The following is a 20,275-nucleotide window of genomic DNA, read 5'->3' as shown; positions in this document are numbered from 1 at the left end:
CCGCGAGCGCTCCTGCGGTGGCGGAGGTTGTGCCGGGGCGGGACTGCGAAGTCGGGGAGCGGGAGGGCCTGGGTCTCGGCTGCGGGACGGCGCCTCCTCCCGTGTGTGCCCGGGGCGCCGCGGACGCCGGGGTCTTCGGGGACATTCCCTGGGTCGACTCTGCAACTTTGTGCGACCTCCCGCCCGCGTGGACCGTCGCGTGTGTACGTGTGTGTGAGAGAGTGCGTGAGTGCGTGAGTGTGTGTGTGTCTCCGCGCTTCTGTCTGCTGTGATCGCCCTGTCTCTGGGTGTTTTGGAGTCTGGTGTCTTGTAGTGTGCTGTGTGTACGTGTGTGTGAGATCGTCTATCCGAATGTGTGTATCCGGAGCGTGTGCCTGTGTTCCCATCGGAGTGTGCGTTGTGGACTGTGGATCTGGGTGTATGTCTAACCCGCTCCCCCAAGAAAAATCCCACAGGACCGGGGATCCCGTAGCATTGCTCCTCCAGCCGAGTGTATCCCGACCCCTCCCCTGGGGAAGGGATGGCCTCTCCCTCCTGGGGCCTCAGCACCCCCTCCTCCTCGGCTCTAGCCCAGGACCAAGGCGCTGAGTAACGGGGAGACGCCCGGGGCGGGGATGCAAGTCGAGTGGCGTGAGCCGCCTCACCCCTGGAGAAGCTCCTCCCGGCCGCCGACCCCCGAGAACTGCCCTCCCCGGGATCGAGTTCGCGGCCCGGTCGCGCCTTCAGGCCTCTCGGCCGGAGCTCTCTGGGCTCCTGCGATCGCCCCTGCCACGGACTCCGCGCTCGGGGTACAGCGTTACCTTTGACCTCGAGGTGCAGAAGAGATGCCCAAGGCAACTTCCCTCCCTGTCCCCGCCTACCTCTCCTCGGCAGCAACTTTACCCCTCCCCCACCCTAGATCAAACCCACTGGACGTTCTGTGCTCCCCCCACCCCGACCCCACATCATCTTTATTCGGAGGACCCTCTCGTGTCCCGAACTGTTGCCAGTAGGGGGAAACTGTGAAGAACTGAGGTTTGGGACTGAGACCTTCTTGAGGCCTTAGTTTCCTCCTGTGCTTCCAGGGTAATAATGATGGTGTATGGTACTTGGTAGACTGTAAAGCAAGGCTTGCTTGTGAGTGTAACAAAAGGTGGGTTTAAGGGCTGTTACAGAGCCCTGGAGGCTATGATTTGAGGCCAGAGGGACCTGGGTTCAAATTCTGCCTCTGCCACTTGCTGCCTGTGATCTTGGGCAAAGCCACTTCACTCCTAAGCCTGTTTCCTCATCTAGAAAACGAAAGTGGCCGCGCCGTGGGTAAAGTTCCTGGTAACTCTTGTAGCTTAGTATTAGAGTGTAATTCAGAAGCCAAGCCCTTAATAGAAGGGGTGGGGTCACCCCCTGCCCCAATCCGAGTAGTCAGCCCAGATGCTGCATGCCTCCTGAGTCCCTTGGATAGGGGCGGTGTGTGATGTTTCTCAACCGTGCAAACCTGGCAGTAATTTATTCCATCGTGTTCTAGCTCATTTTGTCCTTTTGGTGGCTGGAGTTGTGAACAGCAGGAATGAGGGAGAGGCTGCCCAGTGGTTTCAGATTGGGCAATAATGGCTTGTCTGGGCAGCCCTTCTTCTCACTGTGGCTGGAGGAGGCGACTCAGGCATCGGTGATCGTAGCCATGGGGTGACGGGTTGGAGAGGGCGCTGAGCTCCTGTGCAGCTTTCTGCCCAACTCCCAGGTCAGGGAAAATACAGGATGGGCACCCCATTTGCTTGGGGCACACCTCCATCCTTCCATTCTTTCATCAGTTAAGCTGGGCTTGTAGGGTGACCTGGGCTTGCAGGCCCGGGTTAGCCAGAGTTGTGGGGGGTGTCTGTGTCCCTCTTCCTCCTTCTACCTCCTTCCCTTCTCCAAGTTGCCCTTCCTGCATCCATATGCATCATGTTCTTATGCCTCTCTCTGGCCTCTTTCAACTCATCCCTTCTCTCCATCTCCAGCTACCTCTCACCTGCTGGAAGGCCTCAGCCTCTTCCTTCCATCCCTTTCTCCACGGTGCCTGGGATCTTCCTAAAACGCATGGTTTAAAGCGATCCAAAACCCTTCAAAGTTTCCCCATTGCTTTCTGGGCCAAGTCCCACCCGCTTGGCCCAGCCACCTGCTCTAGCCCCTCCCTGCCTGTCCAGCCCCAACAACTCGTGCCATTTGCCTTTTGCATCTTATGACTCACTTACCAATAGCTCCCTAAATGCCCGTTAAGCACCGTCTCCTCTGTGGATCTTTGCACAAGCTGTGCTTTCTCCCCAGGACTCTCTAACTCCACCTATTTGCCTGGTGACCTCCTGCTCCTCATTCAGGTCTCAGTTTAGACATCACCTCCTCCCCGAAGCCTTCCCTGGTTACTCCTTGTCCTGGAGTGTGTGTGGTGTGTGTGTGTGGGTGGTGGTGGGGGGTTGTTGATCGAATTTTTACACAGTATGTAATTATTGAGGAGCCCTGGTGGCTCAGTGGTTAAGAGCTCGCTGCTAACTAAAAGGTCAGCAGTTGGAATCCACCAGCTGCTCCTTGGAAGCCCTATGGGGCAGTTCTACTCTGTTCTATAGGGTCGCTATGAGTTGGAATTGACTTGGGTTTGGGTTTTTTGTTTTTTTTTTGGTAATTATTGTAATTACAGTGTATTGTTCCTGTTTCCCTCACCTGTCTTTGAGTTCCATGAGGACAGGGATGGGATATTTGGTTCATCTCTGAATCCTCAGTGAAGGCCCAAGGCCTGGCCTGCATGGTGTTGAGTAAATACATATGGCATGAAAGAATGACTGGAGTTGAGTGGATCAAGTTCAGAGCTTGAGTGGCCAGAAGGGGGCGCACTGACTCCACTGGAGGTAGGGATTAAAGAAATAGGTTTTTGCTACAGGAATCTGGAAAATTCTGCTGGGGGATGGTGTTGTGTTGTGAAAATGCCAGGTAGAGAGTGTCATCTGGGAGCTGTGAGGGGAGTTGAAGTCCCTAACCGGCAGAGAGGGAAGGATGCGGGTCTCCTGCCTGCCAGCCCCTCCCCTCAGACTCCCAGCACTGCCTCTCCCTCTCCTCCAGCCCCTCCCCCAGCAGCTGGCAGGGCCCATCCAGCCCCCAACCCCAGCCCCAGCCCTTTGTTCGGGAGTCCTCGGCAGTTGGTAAGGAAGCATCAGTCCCAACTGTCAGTCTGAGCATCTGGGGAGGGGGTGGAGGGATGGAGGGCCCTGCATCCAAAGGGAGAGGAGGGCTTCCTGGCAAACCTCCCCCATCCTCAGTCTCAGATCTTGGGGTGGGCCAGTAGGGTCACATCCTCTGTCCCAGCTGCTTGTGAGCTGGAGGGCAGGGAGCTGCGGCAGGGCCTGACCAACCTCTGTCAGAGCATGTGCGGGTAAGACCCTGGCATCCAGGTGGTCAGAGTGGTGTGTGTGTGGGTGTGTGTGTGTGTGTGTGTGTGTGTGTGTGTGCGTGTGTGCGTGTGCATGCATGCGTGCATGTGCACGCATGTGTGAGATTGTGGTTGTGATTGTAGCCTGAGGTACACGACACTTGTATGGCCTGTCAGGTTTCCAGCCATCTGGTTACCCAGGTATGCTGGAGTCTGAGTCTGGTGAGTCAGCTGCTTTCATGATTGGGGAGCCTGATATTAGGGTGTCTGGGTACCCAAGTGTTGAATTCCTGGGGTTTGGGTATAAAACTATTTTGTGTAGGCGGTGTCCTACTATCAGGGTGTGTGAGGATCAGGGTGTTCAAACATAAGGATATCCCAGCATCTCTGGATCTGGAGGTGGGTGTTTCCAGGTGTCTGGGAGTCCCCAGGTTAGTGGGAGTTCAAGTGCAGGAGTGTCTCTGTGTTGTGTCCAGGTGTCTGGGTGTCTGGATATCTGATGGTGGGGGTGTCTGTGCATCCAGGAATGAGGTATCCATGTGTTGGAAGGGAGTATCCATATGTTTGTGAGTCTGGTTGTCAGTGTGTCTATTTGTATATTTAGGTGTGGAGCTGCCCTGGTGTCTTCTGGGAGTTGTCTGTACCCAGGAATGGGATGTGCATGGGTTGGGTAGAGAGTTTACCAGTAACTGTGCCCAGGTATTGACCAGGAACCAGGGCTGTGCCAGCTTAGCCTCTGCCACACTCTTCCCTGGGGCTTGCCTCCTGATCCCCTTTCAGATCCCAAAGCCAAGAGCCTCTGGAGGAGGCCCCAGTGGTTCTTTTTCTCCATGATTAGAACCACGGAGGAAAGGCCAGTCAGCCTAGAGCTGTGTTATCTGATAGAACTTTCAGTGATGGAAATGTTCTACACCAAACCCAAAACCAAGCTCGCTGCTGTTGAGCCGATTCTGACTCATAGTGACCTTATAGGACAGAGCAGAGCTGCCTCATAGGGCTTCCCAGGCTGTAAATCTTTACAGAAGCGGACTGCCACATCTTTCTCCCATACAGCAGCTGGTTGATTTGAACCGCTGACCTTTTGATTAGCAGCCAAGTGTTTTAACCACAGCACTACCAGGGTCCCTTTGTTCTACACCAGCACCTTATAATACAGTGGCCACTTAGCCACATGTGGTTATTTAGATCTAAATTATTTAAAATAAAAATTCAATTTCTCAGTTGCACCAGTCAGATTTCAAGTCTTCAGTAGTCACACGTGGCCAATGGCTACTGTATTGGATAGTGTAGGTGGAACACATTTCCATCATCACAGGAAGTTCTATTGACAGTGCTGGTCTAGGGGTGCGAGACCTGCAGCATCTTTAGTGAGTGAGGTCTGGCCACCACAGGGGTTGGAATTGGTCTGGACGGGCCATCACTCACTGCCATGAAAAAGGGTTTTGTTGAATCCATGTCCCTTTCTCCCCAGCCCCATTATTTGCTGCCTGGACTATTGCAATAGCTCCCTCCTTGGTCTCTGTTCTGCCGTCAGCCTCTTGCTCTCCAGTCCTTCCACTGCCCGGTGACTAGAATGACCTCTCTAAGACAGACATAGGATGCTGCCACTCCCTTGCACCTAGCTAAAGCTCCCCAGCACCCAAGGTATACAACCCAAACCCTGACATGGCATTCAAGTTCCTGCACGACCCAGCCCTTGCCTTCTACAACAGCCTCATGCTATGCCTCTCCTCCCTTGCACCCCACTCCTCCTCACCCACCTCATGATCACCAGACGACTTGCTGATCCCAAAACCTGCCATGCCCTTTCCTGCATCTGAACCTCTGCCCATGCCAAGCCTTCTGTTGAGAATGCCCCTCCCACCCCTCTTACCTGTGGAGGTCTGCCTACTTCTCAGCTCTCAGAGCCCATCTCCGATGTCACTTCCCCAGTGAAGGCTTCCCAGACCCCTCTGGGCACAGTTGGTCAGATTTCTCCCATAATGCACATATGGCAGTGTGCGTATGTGTACACTGAGGGCTCCCTGAGGGCTGGGCTGGGTCTTCGTCATCTCCGTGCCTCCAGGGCCTTGTACCTGGCAGGTGTCCACTAAGTGTTGGCCTTGGTGTGAACCCCGAATGCATAGGGAAAGCTGGGATGGGGTGGAGCTGAGGGCAGCCATGGGCAGGACAGGTTTACCCCCTTGTCTGGCTCTGGGCAGGGGCTGCCGTTACCTGCAGGATGGCTGCGAGAGGACCAGAAGAAACTGTTACTGGATGACCCAAGAGCTCTTGGCACTTTACCAGGGTGCAGAACTCCAGGACACAGTGCTAAATCAGAAAGGTTGAGAAGAAGGGGGCTTTATGGGGGCTGCTTGAGGTTTTGGAGTTTATTAAGGGCAGAAGCTAGGGGAGCAGTTGGGATGGGGAATTAGGAAGGAATTTGGTGGGGATATTTGATGGGCAAGGTCACAGCTGGGGATAGGGTGACAGCTGGGGGATGGGAGCCACATGGGGGGCGGGAGATAACTGAGGATGAAGATATATCTCAGGGATGGGAATATTTGGAGGTTGAGCAGGGGACAGTGGAGGATGAAGGAACAGCTGTGGGGTGGGGACAACTGGGGTTTTGGGGGACAACTGGAGAATGAAGGGACAGCTGGTATGGAGGCACAACTAGGGGTTGGGGACAGATGGGGGTGGAGAGAACAGGGCATTGGGGACAGCTGGGGGATGAGGGTGACAACTGGGAGGTGTCAGAAACCTATTTGGACAGGATAGGTGGGTCTCAGCTGAGACAGTGGGAAATACATCCCTGAGAATATGTGCATGTGTGTATGTGTGTGTGCACATGTGTGTATGTGTGCACCCTTCCAGTTGTATCCGTGTGTAAATATGTCTTTGTATCTAGACTGTGGTGGTTAAGAGCATAGGCTCATGAGCCAGACCGTTTGGGTTCTAATCCTGGCTCCACCACTTACTAGTCATGTAACACTTGGCCAAATTACTTGACTGCTCTGGGCCTCAGTTTTCTCACTTGTGAAATGGGGATAATAATAGAACACGTTTCATAGAGTTGTTGTGAGTTTATATTATGTATATGCATATATAGTTTAGAGCAGTTCCTGTACATAATAAGCACCGTTAAGTGTTAACTATTATTGTGTGTGTATGTGTGTGGTAAGGACCTCTGGTGGCACAGTGGTTAAACACTTGGCTGCTAACCGATAGATCAGTGGCTCAAACCCACCAGCTGCTCCATGGGAAAGATGCGGCAGTCTGCGTCCGTAAAGATTTACAGCCTAGGAAACCCTATCGGGCAGTTCTACTTGACTTGATGGCAACAGGTTTGGTTTTTTGGTTTATGTATGTGTGCCTCCTGTGTGCTCAGAAAACTTCGTTCTTGGCTTCTGATGAAGTCCAGGTCTGGGAGGGGTGGTGATGGGGTTGGGGTGACCAGCCATGTTGGTTGGGTCTGACACCTTTCATACACCCTCTCCCTTGTTCAGCCCACTCCCTGCCCACCCTGTGCCAGAGCCTGATCCAACAGGTCTTCCTCTCTGTCTCCTCTGTCCTGCTCTGCACTGCCCTGCCCTGGGCTGGGGGCCAGAGGATGTGCTTTAATTGTCCAAAGCTTTTCAGCAGAATCTGAATTCATTGTCTGCCAGAGAGCTGGGGCCCTGCTCAGATATAAATACCTGGACAATGTGCTCAGTTCTGGGCTGCCTGTCCCGAGGGCAGCAGTGGCTTCATGCTGTGCCCTTGCAGAGTCACTGGGGTGGAAGATGTTGGGCATGAGGGGCAGAATGGTGGGAAGCCCACAAGCAGACAAGGCCTCAGGCTCCAACCCATGTGGTGAGCCAGCCTAGCCTGGCAGAGCTGAAGGCACAGTTTTCCAGTGGTCTGGGCTCCCCTTCTCTCCAGTGTATCACTGGGAGGCATCTGAAACCCTCCCGGCAATATTTGCAGTGCAGCTCTGGACTACCCTGGATGTGTGCTATCTGGGGTGGCTGGACCCAGCACTTCACGACAGGGCCACTGCCTTGCATGTTCACCCTGCACAACATCTCAGCCGTGCTCTGATGACTGCATTGGGATTCTCCATTACCTTGGGTGTGTGGACTCGTCTGAGTTTCTGCACACTCTACCTCTGCATTGTCCCATTGCACTTACTTCCATCCTGCAGTTGTACTGCTATTTGTACCTTTGCAGCTCTCTTCTATGCTGCATTAGTCTGCTGGACAGCAGCATTGCATTGGGAAGGTGGACTCTCCTGGATTTCTGGATAGAGTCCCGCACACTGCACTATTGCTTGAGACCAACACATGCCTTTCTGCGGTCACCTGGCATGTTTGCATCACAGAGTGTTTCTGTCCCACACTGCATTACCTCACTGGGCAGTCTACATGGCACTGGGCACGTGGACTCTTGGGTTTGGGGCATAGTTCCTCACACTGCACCGCTGCACTGTACCAACAGATGGCATTCCACGACAATGTTTCATTGTTGCATTACATGGCATCTCTGTACTGCACTGTATTACTGCAGTGGGCATCTGCACTGCATTGGGCATGTGGATTTGCCTGAGTTTCTGGGCACAGCCCCTCTGCATTCCACCTTTGCACTGCTAGCACAGTGCACCTTTGCCTCACATAGCACTTCTGTTCCACTGCTTCATTGCACTGCATTGGATCTGGACCTCCTCTGGGCCCAGCCCTTTACACTGCACCACTGCTGTTGTAACACTGCCCCCTGTGGCATCTTGGCCTTTCACTGTATTACCACTGGGATGTTGGCTTGTGTCCTTCCCAGGTTTCTGTTGGCAGCCGCAGCTGAACAACACCTCTGCACTGAGTGTCCTCACTGCAGCGCACCTCTGCTCCACATTGCACGCTGCTCAGGGAATCTCTACCTACACTGCAGCTTGGGACCACCCTGTTGACCTGGGATTTTGAGGGCAGCCCCTTTGCCCAGTATCCCAGCACTGCATCTGTGCACTGCCCTAGATTGCTGCCATGGGCCTCTATAGTACACCTGTGCTGCCACATACCTGGTCAATTCTTGGATTGTATGCACTCTGCTGAATTTCAGGACCTAGAGCCTTTGCCTGGAATTCACTGTTCCACGCCGCAACTTCACTGCACTCCGTTTTGTGCCACTTTCTACTGCTGCTCCTTGGGACTGTGTTGAGCTTGTATTCTAGACTGGGTTTCCACACCCAGCAGTTCCTTCTGCACCACACTGATGCTTCCCCTTCCCTGTATCTCTGTACCACTCTGCAGGCTATGCTTGGCACATTCTTTCAGTGAGACTCCTTTGATGTGCCTGGCCCTGTGCTAGTGTCGGGAGAGGGAGAAGAGCTAGTAGGCTTGAACTTACCACTTAGGCATTCCTCTGCACACCTATCATGTAGCAGCAAGCACCAGCCCAGTGTACCACTAAATGCACTGCATCACACTGGTGCGCGGTGCCTCTGTGCGGCTCTGGGTCACGCTCACCTCTGTGGTGCATCATGGCACCGACCACTTCTGCTATGCTTTACTAGATGTCTGCCTGGGGTCTGTACACACCATGTGCTCTGCTTTCCTGTGTCGTATCACCCTGTGCAGTGAGGGGCTGCTGCACTGCAGGGGACCTATGCACCCAGACACACTACACATGGCACTACGTAGCCTCTACTCTCCACGGTACCTTTATAAAGTACAGCTCTTCCCACTGCACAGGTCCATGCACAGCTCTCTGCCCCTCTGCTCTGCACTGCATCTTTATATGACACAGGGCTTCTGCACCACAGGATCTCTATACTCTTTGTCCACTGTACTTCTGCACAGCACAGCTCTCCATTCAGCCCTTCACCTCTATGTGGCATCTGACCCCCCCTGTGCCTTCCCCTTATTGTTGCTGTTAGCTGCTGTTGAGTTGGCCCTCAACTCATGGTGACCCCATGATCCGTTGCAGATCAGACTGTTGTTATCTATAGGGTTTTCATTGGCTGATCTTCCGAAGTAGATCGCCAGGCCTTTCTTCCTAGTCCATCTTAGTCTGGAAGCTCTGCCAAAACCTGTTCAGCATCATAGCACACTCAAGCCTCTACTGACAGACGGTTGGTGGCTGCGTGTGAGGTGTATTGGCCAGGAAGTGAACTCAGGTCTCCAGCATGGAAGGTGAGAATTCTACCACTGAACTACCACTGCCTGCCTTATACTGCCAACATGGCGGCTCTCACATTAGCTCTGGGACTTGCAGTGCCATTGATCAGGGAGCTGGTGAATGGGTCTGGCTTAAGTTCCCGCTGCTGTAGCTGGCTTTCTCTCACTCTCAGTGGAGATGGCAGGATGTTGGCATTGCTGGGCTCTGTGTTGGCTCCTGGGGATGGTGCTAGCTCTGCTTTCTTTTCCTATGGACTGGCCCTGGGTGTGCTCCCTGGTTGCAGCTGTGCTGAACCCTGGGTATTTAGAAGATGGGCATATGGTTGTCAGTCCTGCCCTTAATCAGTTGTTCATCATTTATTCAGGGCTGTGGCCAGCAGCTCCGGGGAGCCTTGGCGTAGGTCTATATGTGGCACTCAGAGCAAGGACAAGGGTGAGGTGGGCTGGGCCAGGCCTCTGGGCTGCAGTCATGGTCCTTGAGGCTTGGTGGGGTTGATCAGGGTCAGAGTAGCAAGGGTCATGGGGTCAATAAGTCCAGCCACTGTTGACCATCTACTATACCCAGGGCTTGGGGATGGGGTTCAAAGGCATGAGATAGTCCCTGATCTCAGGAGGAGAGAAGTTGGGGCTTAGCCGGCCTGCGAAGGAGCTGTAGTTGGGGTGGAGATCACTGAATAGGGCTGGGTTGGATGATACTGTCCAGGGGGCGAGGCCAGAATTGGTTCCAGGGTTGGGTTGGGCTACCTAAATAGGGATGTGGCTTCGGTTGATGAAACAGACCAGAGTTGTCATTGGGATTGTGTTTTGGTTCCCTAGGCCAGGGTTGGGGCTGTATTTGGAGTTGGTTGTGAACCCAGCCCCTAAGTTTGCTGCCTGTTGGAGAAGTTTTGTTTCTCTTGGGGCCACCCTGGGGAACTGGGTGGTGTATTGGCAAACCAGAGGGAAAAAATCTCACTGCAAACAGGCTCTGTTTACCTTGGGTCTTCAGAAAACATTGTGATGGTGACTGCAGGCTCAGTTGGCACAGAATACTTTTCCTCATCTGGTGGTGAGAAAAATCTGGTGCATACATGTGGGTGGTACGCACACATACACGCACACGCACACATACACGCACACGCACACCTACACCTCCCCCCTGCCCCACCCACCACATACGCTCACTTCTACAATAATAGGCCCATGCATATCACTGAACATGCCCGTGTACCTCTGCATATAAATACATAATCTACACACCCACAACTTCTTGGGCACACACTTCCTGGGAGACCAAGACTTTCAGACACCCATGCTCACCCTTACATACCTCTCCCTCTATAGTATCTCTCTCTGCCTCCGAATTATTCTTGCTCGTATGCATACTCACATGAATGGAATCAGAATCCCAGAGCTAGAAGCCACCTTAAAGATCCCCTGGTTTCCTATTCTCATTTCATAGGTGAGAAGCAGGGGTTCAGAGAGGGCAAGTCACCTGCCCGAAGTCACCCAGGTATTTAGAGGCTCAGCAGGAATAAGACCTAGGTCTCCTGCCATCCAGCTGAGCGTGCGCAAGTTGGTGCCAAGCTGTCACTGTCACAGCCATACGCATACAAGCACACGTGTTCAAGCATGCACACATGTGCGCACTCCCCCCCCCCCATACCACACACACCCCTCGTACGGAAACACACACATAGGGAGGCGTGGAGACTCTCACATCAGGAGACCCCCTCTGGAGGTTGCTTTGCCCCTTATATCACCCCATTTAGAGCCCAGCCGGATGTGGATAAACCATCCCCCTGCCTTCCCAAATTGTGGCTGATGGTTGCTCAGGCAACCGCCCGCCAGATTGGGGAGATTAGCTGAGGAATGTAGCTGGGCCAGTTTGAGCTGGGGCTGGGGGTGGCAATGGGAGTCCTGGGTTGTCTAAGCCCACTCCCTCAGGGAGGCCCCGGCAGAGTTGGGGTACTCAGGGAGAGGCCTGGTTCTCTCCCTCTCCTTGGCCCAGCTGAGACTGTATCCCCAAAGCTTGGACTAGGCTAGGGAAAGGGAGTGTTGATATGAACATCTGAGTGTGGAGTTGTATGTGTGTGTGTGTGTGTGTGTTGTGCATCTTTCTGGGTATGACTGGGATGTATGCTTTTTGCATCCAAAGTGGAGACCTGAGTCTCCTTTCCTTAGTAATTTCTGACATCTGACTCTGGACCTCATGGTCGCTTGGTCCCAAGCTCCCTCCAGTGCCCTGTAGAGAAGCCATGCGCTCTCCTCTATGGCGATAATAGGATGTATTAGTTGTGTCATCTGAATCCAGACACTCCCCTGCTACACACCTCCTGCAGTTCCCTAATTTGAAATGAGGCCAAACTCCTCACCCTGGCATCTAAAGCCCTCCATGATCTGGCCTTAGCCCTCACCTCCTCTAGTCTCATCTTCCACTGCTTCAGGAATCTGGGCTCCTCTCCGAGCCCCGCACAAACCGCGTTACTGCCTTGCTTTGCTACTGCAAGGCCCTTTGCCTCAGATGCCCTTATGCTCATCTCTACTGGCTAAAATGACACCCATCCTTCCAGGGTGAGCTCAGATGCACCCTGCTCCAGGAAGCCCCTCCCCTGCAACCACCCCCTCCTGAAACCCCTGGCTCCCCTAAGCCCCTGAGCACATTGTCACCCCTCCCCTGTGGCTTTGACCCTTCTCTGCTTTGTCTCAGTCTCTCACCCCTTCCCAGACTGGGAGGTCCTCTAGGGCAGGGCGGAGTCTTAATCAGCCTCATGCCTTCCTCTCATAGTGCCAGCTTGGAACTGCTTTGTTCTAAGTATCAGTGAATAAATATCCTTTGAATGAAACTGAATTAGCACACGTGGCCAGCAGAATGTTAGGGCCCCTTTTTTTTGTTTGTGCCTGCTGTCCTGGAGGAGTCCCTGGGTGGCGCAAATGGTTAAACTCCCGACTGCTAGCCGAAAGGTTGGCAGTTTGAACCCACCAAGGCACCTGGGAAGACAGGTCTGGTGATCTGCTTGAAAACCTTACGAGCAGCTCTCTACACACAAGGCATGGACTCCGTGGCAATTAACAACAGTCTCCTTGAATAAAAATAGCTTAAGTCACAGCTTCTGCACTTTGTAGCTTTGTGACCTTGGGCAAGCAACCTGGTCTCTGTTTCCATCTGCAAAGTAGGAATAATAATAGTACCTACCTCTGGGCTGCTATGAGGATTCATTTGGAGCATGGTGGACATGGTGGTAAGTGGCAGCTCCTCGTGGTGGTGTTGATGTGTGTGTGTGTGCCTGTGCCCATGTCTGTATAGATGGGGCTGAGAGGGATTCCTTGCTACCATTCTTGCTCTGAACCCAAAGTCTGATATAGATTTTTCCCCTGGGCTGCTGGCCTCAGGGTTCTTTGGGTCTCCAGCAGGAGCTGGGACTTGGCTTTGGGGCTCCTGGCTCCTGAGTCCTCCAGGTTGGAGGTGATGGAGGGCTTTTCTCAGGGCTGGGAGGGCTGATTGTTCCCATCCCAGGGTGAACTGGGGAAGAGGTGGGGGTGGGGCCCTCCTCGGGGAGCCTGGCCCCAGAGCTATTACCCTTTGGGCTGTTGCTGGAATGAGGCCTGGCCCAGAGAAACGGGACTGGGGATGGGCTGACAGAGCATGGTGGTCAGCTGGGGCTTTGGTCAGTTGCCCCGAGCTCACTCTGACCCAGGGCAGTCAGTCTGCAGTCATCTTGGCTGGAGGGTCAGTTAGCCTTGGAGGATACCCTGACTGAGGTCACTTGGTAGGGATCATCTGGGTCAGGTGTCACTTTGGTCGGGGTTGGTCAGCCTGGGGTCCATCAATTTGGTGGTCATTCTGGGTGAAGTCAGATGGGCTGGCAGTCATCTGGTCACTCTGGGTGAGGTCAGTCAGTCTGGGACTTCATGTGACTAGAGTCAGTCAATCTGGGGGTCCCTCTGGCAGAGGTCAGATGGCTGGAGGTCATTCTGAGCAGATACCTCAGCCTGGGCATCAATCTGACCAGGTCAATCAGTCTGGGAGCCCTGGTAGATCATGTGGCCTGGCCTAGGATGGATGGGAGGAACCCAAGGAGCTGGTGGGTGAGACATCCTGGGGCAGCTGCCTTGTGACTTGTGCAGGAACACGGAGGGCTTGGGCCCCAGCCTAGGCTCTAGATCCTGGGCTTCCTTTTCTGGCAATCCCTCTGCCTCAGGGAGGCCTTGGCTAAGACCCTCAGTGGGGGGCCCAGCTCAGGCTGAGGTCAGCTGTCCCGCCTTCTCCAGGAAGCCCTCCCTGACCATACCCATTGGCCCTGTCCCCTCTCTGCTGTGAGTCATTTTCTAGAGGAGGGCGGAGGTCCTCCCGGAGCGGATGGGTTAACACCCACCTCCCACATGCCATAGGGCATGACGCTGGCCAGGGCTTTTCAAACGAAGAGACAAAGAGCTCAGCCAGTGTCCTGCCCTAGCCCTGGAGAGAGTCTCCTGTTATTCTGTCCCACCCTTTTATGCCAGCCTCAGCCCACACCTTACCTTTTCACACTCTGATGGGGCCCCCAAAAGGGAAAAGGAGACCCTGAAAATGGTGATCCCCTTCTTTGTGCCTTGCTTGGCTAGCCATGCTTCCATATGCTACTTCACATGATCCACATGATCCACAGAGAAGTAGCTGTTAGAGATGGAACACCTGAATCTCCTAAAAGTGACATAACTTGCTGTGTGAGCAGGAGCCTAGCACTGTGCCTGAACATGGCACTTGCTTTCCAATTATTGCCTGTCTCCCTCCCCTTCTCTCCTTGAGACTGGGAAGCAGCTCAAGTTTGCACCTTCTCATACTGAAGGCTCACTGATGGGAAGCATGGACTTTGGCATCTGATTGACATGGGTTCAAATCCTGCCTCTGTTACTTATGTAGACTCAAGGGGCATGTATTAAGAACTGCTATTTCCTGAGTGCTTACTGTGTGCCAGACATTATGCTAAGTGGATCACTGCACAGAACCTCAAAAACCCCATGTATGGATGGGGAAACTGAGGCCTAGAAAGGCAAAGTGACTTGCCCATGGTCACAAGGGTTGGTAAACTGCAGAGTCAAGATTCAATCCCAAGTCTGTGTGACTCCAAAGCTCTACCATGTTATAATGTGGGTGAATTCTCTCACTTCTTGGAGCCTCAGTCACCTCATCTGTTAAATGGGAGAAGTACCAGTGCCTGGCACACACCCGGGACAGGGCCTAGCATAACTTGTACCTGCTTCTTTGCTGCCTGCTTAGGCATTTTCCTGAATCTCAGATCCCTGAGGACTATTCCTGAGGGGGCCCCAAGTGTTAAGTTTTAGGAGTGAGTGCAGGGAACTGGTTTGCAGTTACTTCCTGAACCAGTGGTGTTCTCAGGTTTATTAGGTGCCTACTCAGGGCTCTGATGAGCAAGCTGAGATATACGGATCTCCTTACCAACCAGAGGTCTTGCATCTATTTCAGCACCCTCTTCCTGTTCCAACTACCTCCCCACCCCTGCTTTCTCCTCATTTAATTTGTAATATTGGTAAATAAACCCATTGCCATTGAGTCAATTCCGACTCATAGCGACCCTATAGTACAGAGTAGAACTGCCCCATAGGTGTCTAAGGAGCAACTGGTGGATTCAAACTGCCGACCTTTTTGTTAACAGCTGAGCTCTCAACCACTGTGCCATTGGTTCTAAATCGTGGGGATATGCTGCCTCTAGTCATATGTGTGCTTAATCCACATATGATTATGCTTTTGTGTTTCACATATTTGCAGGCAGGGAACTAGGTGGGTGACTTTGGGCAAATGACTAAATCCCCTAAGCCCATCTGTCAAATGGGAATAGTAGTGGTACCTGCCCCAGAAGGTGAAGCCTAAACGGGATTCTGCAGTTACAGCATTTAGCACTGTGCCTGGTTCCTTGTAAGCGTGAGATGATTGGTGGTGATTACTGTTTTATTAAGGAGATATTGTCAGGGCTGGTTTAGGGCGTTCATAATCCTACCAGTCCTGGGGTGAGGGAGGGGAGTGTCTGTTGTCTGTCCTGTTTGTGAAGATGGTGATGGAACCTTGGCTAGAAGGCAGAAGATCAAAGTTCAAACCCCACCTCTGCTGCTAACTAGCTGTATGACCTTAAGGAAGGCACTTAGCCTCTTTGGGCCTCAGTTTGCTCGTCTGTAAAATGGGGATAATTCTAGTTCTGATCTTGCAGAGTTGTTGTGAAGCTCCAGTGATATAGTAATAATGATAACTAGTATTTATTGAGGAGGGTCTCTGATGGATGGTTGAACAGTGGGGGGTCCTGGGGAGTTCTGGGGAATAGGCAGTGTGGGGAGGACTTGCTATTGGGAGAGGGCAGTGAGGGGAGGGTTTTGGTAGAAGGAGAAAGCAGAGAGGGGAGAGTTTTGTTAGAGGGTGGGAATAGTTGGAGGAGGACCTGAGGAGAGAGAAGAGAGGAGAATGGGCCTGAGTAGAAGGACAGGGCAGTGGTGGGGGCCTGGAGGGTGGCCCCAGGTACCCTCCCTGGCTGGCAGCCCTGCCCTGGCCTGAGCTAACCAGGTCCTGCCCTCACAGCTGGCTGCACCTTTGAGGAGGTGAGTGACCCAGGAGTGCCCTGTGAGTACAGCCAGGCCCAGTACAACGACTTTCAGTGGGAGCAGGTACAGAGCCACCCTGGCACCCGGAACCCTGTGGACCTGCCCCATGGTGAGTCTACTTCCCATCCCCATCCCCATCCCCCTTCATCTCCTTCAGGGGCAGTTCTACCCACCTGCTGTGTGACTTTGGGTACAGTATTTAAACTCTCTGGGCCTCATCTGCCTTTGTTTCTGTAATGAATACATGACACTGAATGGGGAGTTCTTTGGGTGCTGTCCGACTATGCATATCAGGTAGTTTTAACTGTAAAATGGATGCAGGACCAGGTAATGAAGTAGGTTAAAGCCTACTTCCCATTACTCCCCTTGCAGCTCAGCTCAGGATCTACCCCACTCCCACTGGTCTTTCTGAATCCTCCACTTTCATGGAGGTTCTCTTCTTTCTGAGAACCTCTGAACCCTGGTGTCCCCAGGACTTGAAGATACTGACAGAGCAGTAACATCGGGGGCTGGGTGTGTGTATAAACTTCCTTCTTTTGTGCCCTTCTTCCTGGAAGTCCCAGATCCTTCCCAACTTCCACCTTGTTCCACCCCTATTTCAGGATGGGACACTTTTGACATCCTGAGCACTGGACTGGGAGTCAGGAAAATAATTATGTGGGTTCTAGTCCTGGCCTCATATTCAGATGATGGCCCCCTAGAGCACTGGCTCTAGAGTCATGAAGACCCAGGTTTAAAGCCTGGCTCCATCACTTTACCAGCTGTGTGACCTTGGGCAAGTCACTTAACCTCTCTGAGCCTCCATTTTCTTGACTATAAAGTGGGGAGAACAATAATGTTCTGCTAGATAATGCCTGATAGGGTTATTAGATAATGCCTGTGAAGTCCATAGCATGGGGGTGGACTGTAGGGGCTCAATTAATGTTTAGTTGCTATTTTTTGGGGTGTTTGAGGACCCCTCAAACTAGCACGCTGCCTCACTGCCTGGGTTAAGACTTACTTGGGAGATAAAGAAAAGGTAAAACAGATGGGGGCCAAATTATCAACTTTATTCCTGATAAAGTTGGCCAGAGGGCATAGCATAGTGTGAGAACCAAATGTGCTTGCTGACTGAACCCCAGAAATGGACAGCCTAAGGACCCCCTCCCCCTGCTCTGTCACAGTAATGGGCCAGAGCCCGTCCTGGTTATCTCGCAGCATGGCTGAGATTGCACCTGCTGTTGGGGCTCAGGGGGTGGGGGACATCAAAGGCCCAGCCAGTGGTGGGGCTGGGATTTGAAGCCGACAGGAGAGGGCCCCTCCAGGATCTGGCACAGGTGGCCTCCACAGCTCGTCTCCCATTACTAGCCCTGTCTCCTGGAGGCATCCCTGCCTCCCCCTCTGCAACCGCTCACGCTGTGCCCTATGTGGGCATTCATTTCTGCCTCCAGGGGTTCTCAGCTCCTTGTTTGACCCTATACTAGCAGGTATCCTAGTTGCACTTGTCTGAGAGTGATCTGTAAAACTATCTGATGTGGCAGGGACCCATCTCCATATTCCCAGGGCCCAGCCTTGGCCTGGCACAGGGTCTGCACTCGGATACCAGGAACCTGACCGAATTCACCTCTTTCAGCTCTGACTACCATGTGCGGGCTCTGCGACATACCCAGTGGGAAAGGGGAGAGAGAAGTGTAGTATTTAGCAAGGGCCTTGTGCTAGATACTGGGGATGTAGGGCTGAGCGAGATGGACAGTCTCTACTCTCTTAGTGCCTACATTCTAGGGGAGGATGTTGGACAGGAGAAGAAAGAGAAGGAAGGAGAGAGATTCAGACCCAGGGCAGAGAGCAGGAGAGAGGAGAAGGAAGAGTGAAGGGACAAAAGGAGTAAATGAAAGAGAAGGGGAGGGTTAAGAATGGGAGGAAAAACTGGGGAAAAAGAAGAGAGGCAGAGGGAGCAGGAGGAAGAGGCAAGAACAAAGTGAGTTAGGAAGGGGGGGAAAGACACACACAGCTGCTTACAGGGAGAAGAGAGGAGGAGGAATGCAAGAGCGGCTGTGTTGGGGCGCGGATGTGCCCCTTCCTGGGTTTACTGTCTTGCCCCACTGATAAACAGCACTGATATAGGAGCCACCTCCACATGGCTCCTGGCTCACAGAGATGAATGAGATCCCCTCTAGCAGCAGTGGAGTCCCCAGGGAGTCCTCCCAGAGTGGGGAGCCTTGTGGTTTGGGAGCTGAATGAGCTTGTGTTGGCTGGCAGCCAAGCCCTGGAGGCAGCGTCGCTGGGTAACTAAGGGTGCCCCTTGACAGCTATTGGGGCCTTCTCCCGCTAGAAGGAAAGCCATAATCCTCCAGCCCGGCCCTGCGAAGTCTCTCCCCAGCTCCTTGCCAGCATGCTGCCTGGATCTTTGGGAAAGGGACAGGGCCTGCCTTTCTCCAGGTGGAAATCAAGAGAATTCTGTTTCCCTGGAATTTAGACTCAGGGGGTCGGGCCTGGAAGGGAAGCTAGAATCCTTTCATTCAGTCTCTGTTTTACACATTCATTCAGCTTCGATTCAGAGCCCGTGCTGGGGACATGTGTATTAGTGATCCAAGGATGGAGAGAGAAGCCACAGTGGGATATGTAGGGAAGGCTTTGAAAGAGGTGGCCTTCAAGGGCCTATTATGTGCCAGGCTTTTGACTCCTGCCTCTAAGGATGGCTCAGGACATGGGGAAAGCTGGCGACTGGCAGGGCATGAGCTTGGGCTGGTTCTGTAGGTGGTGAGGAACTATAGAAAGGTTTTGATAAAGTCAGATTTGTGGGTTTTTTTTTTTTTTTCCTGCTCCAACTCTCTCCTTTGGGAATGAGGCCCAGGGAAGTAAAGGGACTTAGCCAGCAAATCAGAGCTGGAACAGAACTCAGAACCCCTGACTCCAGTGGGTCCATGTGCCTGGAGTCTTTTGTTTCTGCCCCTCTCCCTGGTGCCCACCTGACCTTGGTCCTCCCCCACGCTTCCTCAGCTCCTGCCTCTTCCTGCTCTTTCCAGGCTCCTACTTGATGGTCAATGCTTCCCAGCATGGCCCAGGTCAGCGGGCCCATGTCATCTTCCAGAGTCTGAGTGAGAATGATACCCACTGTGTGCAGTTCAGCTACTTCCTGTACAGCTGGGATGGGCACAGCCCGGGCACCCTGGGTGTCTACGTGCGAGTCAATGGGGGCCCTCTGGGCAGTGCTGTTTGGAATATGACTGGATCCCATGGCCGTCAGTGGCACCAGGCTGAGTTGGCAGTCAGCACCTTCTGGCCCAATGAGTATCAGGTAAGCTGGGTTCAGTCTGGGGTCAGCCTGTGGTTGGGGGTGGGGGAGAGTGTCATCTTGAGGTCAGGGATTAGTTAGTGAGTGACTGAGGTTGGAGTTGGTCTATGTTCAGCATCAGGGGTCAGTCTGTGGTCAGCATTGGGTTATTCAGTGACCAGGGTCAGTCTGGATTCAGCATTGGGGGTCAGTTGTGAATAGGAATAGTCTATTATTCATAGGGGCAAGGGTAAGTTGGAACAGTGCTGACTTGGAAACCCTGTCTGGCTGGGAAGCTGCTTGAAGGTAACAGTCCAGGATTGGGATGGAACCTCTGGCCTTGATCTTGTTAGCTCTGGGTGCTGTCTCCCCTCCCCCAACAGGCTTGGTGGGGAAGGTCAATGTGAGCTCGGCTGACCTTAGCTGGTTGAGGAGGATGAGGCTGGGGCAGAGCTGAACGGGGGCTCTTGTGGGCATTTCACCAGGCAGGGTTAGAGGGATGTCAGTATGACGGGCCCTCCCGCCTCCCCTAGGTGCTGTTTGAGGCTCTCATTTCCCCAGACCGCAGGGGCTACATGGGCTTAGACGACATCCTGCTTCTCAGCTACCCCTGCGGTGAGTCCCAGCCCACTGAGGGTGCAGGGGAGAGGGATGCGGGCGGCCGTGGCTCCTGCCTGCAGGGGGCGCAGGCCCAGCTCATCACGTTTTTATTCCTGCAGCAAAAGCCCCGCACTTTTCCCGCCTGGGAGACGTGGAGGTCAACGCGGGCCAGAACGCCTCGTTCCAGTGCATGGCGGCAGGCAGGGTGGCCGAGGCAGAGCGCTTCCTCCTGCAGGTAAGGGAGGTTTCAAATGGGTCCTAGTTTCCTTGCAGGTTGCTGAGTCTTGCCTTTATCCTCCAATACATATACAAGTACCTCCCGGCTCTCTCCTCACTCATGGTGAGCCCCGC

At 53.4% G+C, this 20,275-nt stretch overlaps 1 protein-coding gene across 1 annotated transcript in view; it reads left to right on the top strand.

The window, feature by feature from the left end:
- Positions 1 to 20,275, top strand: part of PTPRU (protein tyrosine phosphatase receptor type U) — a 96,484-nt gene that overhangs the window by 1,235 nt on the left and 74,974 nt on the right. The window contains exons 2-5 of the mRNA XM_004377015.1: positions 16,049 to 16,180; positions 19,077 to 19,348; positions 19,858 to 19,939; positions 20,044 to 20,159. Of these exons, the coding sequence (XP_004377072.1) occupies positions 19,088 to 19,348; positions 19,858 to 19,939; positions 20,044 to 20,159 (459 nt within the window). The 5' untranslated portion in view covers positions 16,049 to 16,180; positions 19,077 to 19,087. The remainder of the gene's footprint in view (positions 1 to 16,048; positions 16,181 to 19,076; positions 19,349 to 19,857; positions 19,940 to 20,043; positions 20,160 to 20,275) is intronic.

This window comes from Trichechus manatus, unplaced genomic scaffold (genome assembly GCF_000243295.1).
Source record: "Trichechus manatus latirostris isolate Lorelei unplaced genomic scaffold, TriManLat1.0 scaffold00048, whole genome shotgun sequence".
Classification (NCBI taxonomy): Eukaryota; Metazoa; Chordata; class Mammalia; order Sirenia; family Trichechidae; genus Trichechus; species Trichechus manatus.
The sequence above is the reverse complement of the archived record's forward strand: the minus strand, read 5'-3'. Positions and strand labels throughout refer to the sequence as shown.